Here is a 10,948-nt window from a genome sequence, read left to right on the forward strand (position 1 = left end):
TCTTGCAGTCGGGGTGAGACAAGAAGCACAGAACATTATATCTATGTGTGTTCATGCAACAGTCAAAATATAGACCCAGTAATTGTGATTAGTGCCATCTACACAGCAAACACTTCCAGTCCTGACATGTTTCGGAATGAAAAAAGCCGCCTCGGAAAGCTCCAGCCCTGCTGGTAAGAAACTGTGGAGATGCAGGAAGCTTGGTCATGTTGGGTTTCCTCTTATTCTCTTGCTTTGGATTGTTCGTTAAAAATGCTGTCTCATTCCACTGTCTGGATTTAAAGCAGCAGATTAATTTGGTTGTGGAGCGTGACCAGTCCCACAAAGATCATGCCGTAAGGTACAAGGATAAAAACGACCAACTAGGTGTGTAGTCATGGGGCAATAATCTGCCTTCAGATCTATTAGTGGAGTTAATGCTCCATCACATTTACATTTACTTCAGAGTGACAGAAGAGAGACTTTTCCCTGCTCTGATCTTGCAGCAACACACCCACTTGCTGAGGGTCCATTCCATGCCTGGTGAAGCTTCTGGTGAATCTCAGACTGGGTGCTTGCCTTGAGATCTCTCAGCTTCAAGTGTGTTAGTGCTTCTGTGCTTCGTGTTTCTGCATCCCAGGCAGCTTTCTGTGCCAACTGGAGGGCTTCAACACCCATTTGGAGTCTTCTAGAGGATACTCCTCCTGGAAGCAGTAAATGTGCAGAAGCTATGGATGGAGTCAGCAATTCAAGAAATCAGCTATTTTGTTTATCCCTGAGCCAAACAAAAAAACCTCTCTTTCTAGAATCAACCTCCCAAACATCAGGGACTGTGAATTTGGTCTCAATTCTATGTAAAATAATAAAAACAGAGCTTATAGTGGGTTTGTAAACAAGAGTGTTTTGGTTTCTAACCCCAGAGCTGCTATTACTAGAGTGTGTGTGTGAACCTTCTGCCAATTAATCCCTGGGAGATGCATGGCTTTGCAGTGAGGTGACATTTGGCAGCCTGTGAATCAAACCATCACTGATCTCTCCATCCTTTGTCTTCAAATTTAGACTGTAAATGGCCATGTTAAATAGGTGAAATAGGTGTGGACAATAGGTATGAGAAGCCGCCTGAGACAAACTGTGAAACAAAAGGCTCAGTGTTCTCAGATGATGAAGAGAACGATTTTGCATCCATGAACAAAAGGCCCAAAAAGAAGGATCAACCCCTTGAGGTACTCCCATATTATCTAGGCTTCTCCTTCTATGACATTCCTTGAACCTTCAACTGAACAAATATCTGTCTTTGGTCTAAAACCACACAGTCCAAGCAATACATTTCTGTTTTTTTCCGAGGGTGGGTCTTGCTGTGGGTTTGCTCAGTTTTTTTCCATGTGTGGTTTTCCTTAAAGGAGTGTGAATTTGAGCCTGTAGAAAAATTAGTTATACAGGGTTTGGTCAGCAGTTGCAATCCCTTCTCATGGATTGTCCTACCTCTGGGGGCCAGAAACTACTTTGTTTTATGGTCAAACTAGAAAAAAAGGAGATTTAGGTGGGGTCTAAATAAAACCTCACAGTGCTGCAATTCCTTATCTGTATGAATATTTATACCTTGCTGCATTGTGGGAATGCAGAAACATGGCACAGTCTTGGGTTTGAAAGTCCTATAAAATAGAAATGACAGAGTCCTTGCTTTTGAATGGTAGGATCCTTTCAGAGCCTTACAGGTAAATAGATAGATGCTGTTAAAGAAAACAAGGCTTTGGATATTTATTTTTAAATAGAGTAGAAGAGCCTACCAGGCCTTGCAGTGTTACCTGGTGCTGTGACAGAGCTCCACGCTGAGAATTCCTGCTCCTTTACAACACCCGGTAACTGTTTCTTGTTGTGAAGCTTGCAAGACACACTCTTTTGAGAGAAGTAGGCACTGCAGATAAGGGTTTTTCTTTTGTTTGTTTGCTAGTCTAACTACTTTCTGTCTCAGTGTGGAGAACGGGGTTAATCACAGTAAACAATTCCATGGAGTTATTCTGCCTCCTCCTGGGCATTCAAGGCTCCTTCTTGTTAAAGCTCTCTGTCAGCTGACTGCAAGGCAGAATTCCAATAGTTGCTTTCTAAAATAATTTCTGTGGATTGTGTCTGGCCTCTCTCCCAAGCAAGAGGCTGATTTTTAAGAGTTCTGCTTTCAGAGAATTACAGGTGTTTCACCTTGGGGACCCCTTCAGCTTTGTGCTGCCCATGAGCTGTGCCCTCTGAGCTGCTGCAGATGGGTTGGACAGTGCAGGATGCACTATGAGACACCAGAGCTGGCTCCCTGCCACCAGTTGGATATCTTGACCCATGAGCTGCTGTACATGGCACCAGTTTGACCTGGCTCTTTCAACTGTTGTGTTATTAGCAATCCTTAGCCACACCTCTAACCGAGCACCAGAGGGGAAGGTGTCGGTGTAACCTGAGTAAAGGGCTACAACAGGGGTTAGTCCTCAGCTGGTTGTTCATTAATGATCCTCAGGGCCAAGATCTGCTTCTCCATTGCTTCATGCCTGGAATGGGATCTTTGCTGCAGGGGTCCCTCAAAGATGGGTGAGTTGTAAGGAAAGAAAATATGTTTTCCTATTATGCCACTGAAGTTTTGTCTTGCTTTTCCACAGGCACCGCCTAGGACCCTTAGACCTCGCTTCAGGAAGAAAAGTACCTCATCCTCTGCCACTGAAACAATGTGAGTGCAATGAGCCAATAGCACCAAGATCCACAGAATGTCTCTCTTCTGCCTTAAAGAGCTACTCGTTAATAATGTAGGAAACAGCAGTGGGATGGATGTGCTTTGATGTCCAGCGTTGTAGACATGGCCTTTCTCTCTCCCCTCTCCATATCCCTCTGTGCCACACTGCTCCTGTTGGTCCGTGACGTGGGTAGGACAGTCTGGCACACACCTGCAGGTGAGGGGTCCTGGTTTGGTTTGCAGAGTGTGCCCCCACCCACGCTGTACCTTCGTGATTTCGTTTGTGTCTGCATAGCTCTTGCTCTGTGAATGCACAGCAGAAACAACAATAATCAGTTACTCACGATGATACATTGACAGTGTATTTATTTATGGCTTTATCATTGATGAAGTGGATTTGCAGAACCCGTGGATTTCTCTTTCCTCCCTTCCTCCTCAAGACTGTGAATGATGTAACAAATGTCAAAGTACTTTGACTGTACAAAATGTCCAAGATTCGTTAGTGAAAGCTGAGCTGCAACTGCGATTCTGTTTCTGCAAGTAAATCACGTGTTCTGAGAAAATCATTGTGCTAAACCCATAGAGACAGAACCACTTACAGAGGATGAGGAAGAGATGTGCAAGAGAAAATAAATAGTTTCAACGATGTAATGAAGGAGGAGTCTTAATTTTGATTAGCCTGAGCCAGGAGAGTATTTTGTGGAAAACAATGGCGGGTAGAAGAACTAGATCCCACTGATTGTGGCCAATATTCTACTGCCAGTTTTAAAGTGTGAGCAAGCCAGGCATGTACCAGCTGCAGCCACAGAAGTTAGAATTATTGCTTTAGTGATGCATTTCCAGGGGAAAACAAACCTTTCTCCCCTACTGCAACAGTGCCATTCCCAGCACTCTGCTCTCCTGGTGAGGGGCTGCTGTTCTGCTTGCACAAGCAGAGAAGGGCGCTGGGTCTGAGCTGGTTTTTAAAGCCTGGAGTTTCTCCTGTAGCATGGAGTTTGGTTAGAACCACGAGAACCAGATGGAGTGGTGTATTTGTATCCATATATAAATGAGACATATAAAAGGAAGAGGAAGACGTGGTAGGGTTTGTGTATTTGTGCTTCAAGTTGGTGTCTCTTGTGAGTGTTAAGCATGTGAGATTCACACATAATTTAATTACGTGGCCCTTTGTGTTTGCTCTTGAACCTGTCACATAGACTAGAAAAACATTTAGCATTATGTTAGGACGTGCCATCACCAGTGGATCAGCACACAGGCTCCGTGGTGAACACTGCTCATGTAGGTCAGGTGTTGCAGCCCAGGATGGAGTGTGTCAGGCTCAGAGAGAACTCTGAAGTGGCCTTTGAAACCTTTCTTGTCCAATGGGTCCCTGAGGTCTCCCCCACAGCTTCCTACACATGCGGGGAAGAAAGGAAGAAATTAATTACGTGCACACACAAATGTGTATCTGACCTGGCTGGGAAATGGAAAAAGCAAGCAGGTATTTCCTGTGTCTGCCACAGTATTTGGCCTCATTACCTGAGAATTTTGTTTCCTTTACATGTGCTGATTCAGTCATATTTTGCAATGTGCAAGAAGGAAAAATTCTTCAAAAAGTAAACCAACAAAGCTGTCTAAATAGCAGTTACAGAAGAGTCAATCCTTGGAAGATACTCAGCAAAAGCTTTGAGGAGCTAAGCTTGTGTATTTTGTTTTTAAGCGGCTTTAGAGTTTATTTGATTTCTTTTGGCAAACATTAAAAATAAATAGAAAAACTGCCTGCACTGTTAGCAGAAAATAAAATCCTGTTGCAAGCAAGCCATGTTTCCCTGCTATGCAATGGGCTGCTGTAAGATAAAAAAAGAAGCTGACAAGTTTGCACTCAATTATGCCAAATAACCCCAACAACATAGAGCTGCAAAACATCTGACAAGTTCTAATCTCAGACACACTGTATTAACATTGATTCTCACTAAAACTATTAAATGTGCGTCTAATCTGCTGTTTTACTGTAAACTTGACTGTTTAGCATTTCTTAAGTGCTGAGGTGAAATGTTGACAAGGGAGTTGCCTTATATCTCTCAAAACATTCACTGTATAAATGAGAAAAATAAACCTTTTCATATCTCTGGCAAAAATGTATCAGTTTATCAGCGGAGCTGTATATTTGTGTATAGACAGACAGACAGACATGTCAATGCCTGACCACGTGCACTTGTGCTCTAGTGTTCTGTACAGACGAGAACGGCCACTTGCTTTTGATTCCTCACCTTCCTCACACAGGCTGTTTACAGGTCTTTCCCCAAGTCTGTCATTTCACCCGTTGGCTACGAGAATAAACAACACCAGTGAAGTCTTTTGTTCCAGTTTTTCTCTGGATCCTCTGCCAAGGAACAAGCCCGATTCCGGCGAGTCGCCTTCCTGCGCTGCTGCTGACCCCTCCTGGCACACCGGGGGGTGCAGGACCCGGCAAGGAGAGGACGCAGGGATGGATGGATGGATGGATGGATGGAAGGGGGCAGCAGTTCTTAGCTCCCTCCCAGCTCCAGCTCTGAGGGTGCAGGCCAACTGACAATTTCCAGATCTCTCCTCCTAAAATCAAGCAGTCTTTCATCAGATGGTTTAAAATAGCAACAGATCTGGGTTAGGTAAAACCAGCCCAGTTTTGGGACCTTTCAGGCAGCTGGGCCCTACCATCAGTCCTATAGGGCAGGCAGGCACCTCCTGATGTCTCAGGAAGGGCCGAGAGAGTGGAACCCTGAAGGGAAGAGGCCAGCCCATGGAAACAGCCTTTGCCCAGCTCAAGGCTCCAGTGAAATGCGCATTATTTTGAGCACGTAAAATTGAGGCTGAGGGGAAGGAAAGTGCAGCTGAAGATGGTCTGTGGTAAACAGGCCTGTGAATTACCTCACCAATTTACCATAAATCCACTCAGTTATGAAGAGAATAAGCTCAGAGCAGCCCAGTGCAGCCCTCAGTGCCTCCTCTCCTGCCACAGGGGCCAGTGTCAGCGCAGCTCCAGTGGTCGCCAGCTGCTGAATCGGGATCACATCTAACACAAGGCACACTTCTCGTGTGTTCCTGTCACCCTGGAATGAATCCCACACTAACCTAAATTATAGAAGTGCAAACCCAGCACAGAAGGAATCAGGTAATTTATTCCTGCCAGGAGGGGAAAAAGCTGCTTGGAGAGAGATGATGCTCCTCCTGTAAACAACCTGCTGCCTCTGGCTGCTCTCTGACGCGTCCCCATGTCGTGATGAACCCTCGTGACCGAATGCTCGTTACCCACAGTCTCCTTTTTGCTGTTAGTTTTGGGTCCCCTTTTTGCATCCAGCACCGTATTTGAACTAGCAGAGAACACTACGTTGGGATTTGCGTTTAGACAAACTATTTAAGGCTCATTAATTGTGCACTTGGTGTGATTTTCTTTCCTGTGATGGGTAGAAAAGGTCTGTGATGCAGTGGTACACACTTGATGCCTCACAAGGACAACAGTATTCCAAAGGTTGATGTTTTGCTGGTTTTGTTATACTGCTTGATATACATCTTGAATAAAGTCTTAATCTTTTCTTTATAAAAAAAAAAACAAAAACAAAACATCTTTAGTCTGTTCAATGTATCTGGCAGGCCAGAATAATTCCTTTGATCGCTGTATTATTTTTATCTCAATTCTGGCTGACTGTATATAGATGTATTCACTAAGTGCTGCATGTCCTCCAGAACTTTCTGTATTATGAACTGGAAAAAGAAAAAAATACAGCTACTGAACACTCTGAGTAATTAGTGAATTCATTGAAATGCTACAGCCTTGTACAGCAAACCACCTCTTGCTACACAGGCAGCTCTGGGGCTGATAACCAGGGGCTGTCTGCTCAATAATGGTTTAATTGTCAGTCAGTGTTTTGAAGCAAATGCTTTTCATACACTTTCTGCAAGTAAATCTCTGATGTATCCTGTAGCAAAACCAGTCTAGTTTCTCTGCACACTCCAAAAGGACCCTCTAATAAACCCTTGGGTTTGTTCTATTTATATGTGACCAGGAATATGAAGTCTGAGGTGTAGTTAGGCTTAAAGAAAGAATAAACAAGAAAATACTCATATTTGCCTGCTTGAGGATGTCGTGCAGGACCCAAAGAATATATTCTACCACTCAAAAGCCTACACAGGACACAAAATGTGAGTCCTGTAATGAAATTTGGTGGCCAATGCATTTTAAAATGAGTTACAAAAACTCCATGTAGCCATGAAACTCTGGGGTTTGAGCTTTTCTTTCTATGCTCTTCTAGTAGCATGGACACATGGCAAGTTTATCTAGTATCATGACAGGCAACAATGCTGAGATGGACCCTGCTCTCCTTTCTCCTCTTCCCCCAGGAGACTCCATTTAGTGAGACACCATCCGGTATGGACACAGCAGAAAAGATCCTGGGATTATTTAAAAATATTTCTTCAAAAAAATTTAAATATGTTGACTTACTTTTAGTGTTACACACAATCACAGGAAACCACCAAAAATCAGAACACACAGGTGACCAGCCTGACCTTTGCTAAGTAAAACACAGACCACAGCTGAAGAGAATATTGGATATTCCTTTATTTTGGGCATTGATTCCCATAATTCCGCTCAGATGATATGCACATGTTTATTTAGAAAAGTTACAGGCATTGGACATTTATGTTCCAACATTCAGACCATGGCACACAACCACTCCCTCCTTCCTAGAGATGGGCAAAAACCAACCTGAGGTTTCTACACCTGAAGATTCGTGCGATCCTGATACTTCTGGTAGGGATAATCAACGTACCAGTTCCTCCTTTTCCAGAAGGAAGTGGTCATTTTATCCAGGAGTTTACACTGTGTTCTGTTGCACAGCACGAACTCCCTCAGACGCTTCTTCTGGGAAGCCGACTTCTTCCACAGTTTCTTCTTGTAACCAGCCTGTCAGAAGAAAACACACACGTAGAGAAAAAACCAAGTTTTTAAGTAGGTCACTGCAAATACACACACACAAAGCCACACTGCTCAGCACAGCAGGATAAATCTCTCGCTTTCAGGCAAATGGGAGTCTCTCTACAGAGCTTTTTTTAACTTCCATACCAGCCACTGCCCTCCAAGGGAAGGAAAACAATAAGACTTTACACTGACTGTAAAGAACAGGCTCGTACCACCCAAAAAAGTCTCACCTTTCTCCTAACCCAGAGGCCGTTGTGCAGCCGGAGGAACCTTTTGACAACGGCTTTCACGCTTTTCCTCTTCCCCTTCCGTAGGCCGTAGTAGGTGAGAGTCCTCGCTGGCTGCTGGAGTATGCTTGGAAGTAGAGGTGTGACACTAAAGAAAAAACAACCCCAAAACAGGGGAAAAATAAAACAGGAATGAAACATCTTTTTCTAAAAGTAATCACTGTGCTTTTCACATAAAGAGAGATCAGAAGGGGCTGTGGCTTGCATGAAGGTGAACAAGGATTCATCTAACATTACAGCACAGCACCTGATGACTGAGGAACAGCAACTGCAGGGCTGGAGTCTTGCTAAAATTCAACTCAAAGTTATTGTTCCACACAGAACACCTTTTTTTTTTTTTTTAATCTACTAAAAGCAGTCATACGATCAAGCACAAACATTCAGCTGTTACTGGGATTCAGAAATTACTTTCAGAACATTATTCACAGAACAGTTCGGGTTGGAAGGGGCCTCTGGAGATCATCCAGTCCAGCCCTCAGCAGCAGCAGAAGAAACAGCAGCGATTACAAGAAGACTAATTGTAAATTGGGCTGCAGAGTATGTCCCATTTTACCTCCTGCTTTAAGCACTAATGGTACAGGAGGGGGAAGCTTGGGGCTAACAGACCTGCTGCTGAGTGCAAAGGTGCCCGAGTGTCTCAGACAGAAGTATGTATATGCAGGTTGGGGTCAGTCCCTTCTCCCAAAAAACAAGCAGTAAGACAAGAGAAAATAGCCCCAATTTGTGCCAGGAGAGGTTCAGGTTGGATATCAGGGAAAATTTCTTCATTGAAAGGGTTGTCAAGCATTGGAAGAGGCTGCCCAGGGCAGTGGTGGAGTCTCCATCCCTGGAGACATTTAAAAGACGTGTAGATGTGGCACTTGGGGACATGGGTTAGTGGCAGCCTTGGCAGTGCTGGGTTAATGGCTGGACTTCATGATCTTAAAGGTCTTTTCGAACCTAAATGTTCTATGATTTCATTATATTCATATATAGAGAAGTGTTTCAATATAATATATATGTAATATATATATTACATACTATCTTATATAATTATATATAACAGAATGTATTAATACTAAAAATATAAATGAGGAAATATTAATACATTAAGAGAATACATATAATGTATATTATATATAATACATATGAATGTATCACATTATATTTTTATATAAAATAGTATATTGTATATAAGTATATATAATATATATAAATATATATATATTTAAACATATTTTTACCTATCCATTTAAAATAATAGGTCATAAATATGTTTGAAGTAGTTCATATGCAAATAGGTAAAACATTTTAAATACTTAAATATGTAATTTATATATATTAAAATAGATAAGTAAAATATTTTATATATATATATTAAAATACAGAAATAAAAATATTTTCTATCTAAAAATAGATGTTGAAATGCATAAAGATAATAAAAATACAGAAAAGCATACATAAATGTATAAAACTATATATAAATATGCAAAATGTATATATATACGTACATATGTACACATATGCATGTAGTTTTATACATATATATGTATATATATGTGTGTATATGGATATATACGTGTGTGTGTATATATGTGCATATAGGTATGTGTATATATACACTTCTACATATTTATATATACTTTTATATTTTTATATATGCTTTTATATGCATATACATATGCATACATATATACATATATATACACACATATATGCACATATACACATATATATACATATATACACATATATATATATACATATATATATACACACATATATATATATATATATATATATATATATATAAAAATTGCCCCAGATATACACATAGAACTCATTTTAAGTGGATATTTTGCAGGAGGGACAACCCGCGCAGCCGGTACCTGCTGAGCACCGAGGGTGCCGCTGTCTGGGGCCGGTTCCCTCCGAGCGGCCGCGGTGCCCAGAGCGGGGCCCGGAGCGGGGCCGGGGCCGGTCCGTGCCCGACACACCTGGCGGGGAGGGCGGAGAGCGGGAGCGCCCGGGGCGCCCAGCGCCGCAAGATCCCTGGGGGGACACGGAGAGACCCTCAGCACGAACTGTGACAAGACACACGCACCCCCGAACCCCACACCGCCCTGCACCGACCCGACACCGACCCGACACCGCGCCCCGAGCCGCCGCCGCCGCCATGGCCGCGCTGCGCCGGGCGGGGCCGCGCCGGGACCGCCCACGGGCAGTGCCGGGGCTGCTGAGGGACCGCGCCGGGCTCTTCCCGCACCCAGGGCCCCGCACAGCCGCGGGGGTCTAAAGTGTCCCCGCCACGCTCTCAAATTAATCTCGAGCACTTGTGGAGGTTAACGTTGTATTGTCCTGCCCCCCCCCTTCCCTGTTTTTAAGCCTGTTACTAAAATGTCTCGTTAAAGTCTCTACTAAAAAGTCTCGTCCACTAAAAAGTGGATTTAACTTATTATTTCTGAACGTCACTGATGTATTCTTACACTTTTTTTTTCCGTTCTGAAATCTGGCTGGGCCCGCTGGAGGATGGGATGGAAATGGCTCCTCAGGGCTCTGAGGGAGAGTTTACGAGCTATTTGTGCGACCTGTGAAAGATTACACCTGCAAATTGTGCATAAATGCTATATAATGTGCTGCGGTACATCTGTGTTACGTTCAGATTTCTTTCTTTCTTTCTTTTGGGAAGTTTCTTTTTTTCTGTTATAACGCAGAAAATAAAGCCGTCTGGACACAATCCTGTGCAATGTGCTCTGGGGTGACCCTGCGCGAGCAGGGAGGTGCGGCCAGGTGACCCACTGTGGTCCCTTTCCAACCTGACTCATCCTGTGGTTCTGCGATTTTTATTTTTTACTTTTATTTCACTCTGTCCCTCACGGAGACGGTCCCGGGAGCGGCCGAATCCGGCGCGCGCACCGCCCCACCCCACCTCGCGCGACGGCGTCTCGCGACCCCTTCCCCGCGCTCCGATTGGCGGCGCGTGGCTCGTCACGAGGGAGCGCTCGCGCAGGCGCGCTGCGCTCTGAGGGGCGGGGCAGGGGGGGGCGGAGGCGGCGC

The 10,948-nt window shown here is 43.8% G+C and overlaps 2 protein-coding genes across 6 annotated transcripts in view; one reads left to right on the forward strand and one right to left on the reverse strand.

Moving 5' to 3' along the window:
• REEP1 (receptor accessory protein 1) overlaps positions 1–6,447 on the forward strand; it is a 68,980-nt gene extending 62,533 nt beyond the window's left edge. For 3 of the 4 annotated variants that reach the window (XM_017835240.1, XM_017835239.1, XM_017835238.1), the window contains 2 exons: positions 1,063–1,202; positions 2,619–6,447. In XM_017835240.1, coding sequence (XP_017690729.1) covers positions 1,063–1,202; positions 2,619–2,690 — 212 coding nt within the window. In that variant the 3' untranslated portion in view covers positions 2,691–6,447. Of the gene's footprint in view, positions 1–1,038; positions 1,203–2,618 lie in introns of those variants that run through there. The other variant, XM_017835243.1, reaches the window with a different exon arrangement.
• Positions 6,448–7,241: 794 nt separating this feature from the next.
• MRPL35 (mitochondrial ribosomal protein L35) lies at positions 7,242–10,731 on the reverse strand. 2 transcript variants are annotated; one of them, XM_017835211.1, is made up of 5 exons: positions 10,708–10,731; positions 10,378–10,447; positions 9,781–9,943; positions 7,856–8,000; positions 7,242–7,610 (listed from the first exon to the last, which is right to left on the reverse strand). In XM_017835211.1, exons 1-5 carry the CDS (start codon positions 10,714–10,716, stop codon positions 7,422–7,424), a joined length of 576 nt encoding a protein of 191 aa, XP_017690700.1. In that variant the 5' UTR covers positions 10,717–10,731; the 3' UTR covers positions 7,242–7,421. The 2 variants fall into 2 exon arrangements, with proteins under 2 accessions (XP_017690700.1, XP_017690701.1); XM_017835212.1 differs by lacking the exons at positions 10,378–10,447; positions 10,708–10,731 and adding an exon at positions 10,036–10,078.
• Between the last annotated feature and the right edge of the window lie 217 nt (positions 10,732–10,948).

This window comes from Lepidothrix coronata, unplaced genomic scaffold (assembly GCF_001604755.1).
Source record: "Lepidothrix coronata isolate B3197 unplaced genomic scaffold, Lepidothrix_coronata-1.0 Scaffold252, whole genome shotgun sequence".
Taxonomy (NCBI): domain Eukaryota; kingdom Metazoa; phylum Chordata; class Aves; order Passeriformes; family Pipridae; genus Lepidothrix; species Lepidothrix coronata.

Coding starts and splice junctions, on each gene's coding strand:
- MRPL35 (XM_017835211.1), bottom strand. Junction 8,001..9,780: donor GCACCCTCGGTGCTCAGCAG/GTACCGGCTGCG, acceptor TTTTTTCTTTAG/TGTCACACCTCTACTTCCAA. Junction 7,611..7,855: donor GCCTCTGGGTTAGGAGAAAG/GTGAGACTTTTT, acceptor TTCTTCTGACAG/GCTGGTTACAAGAAGAAACT.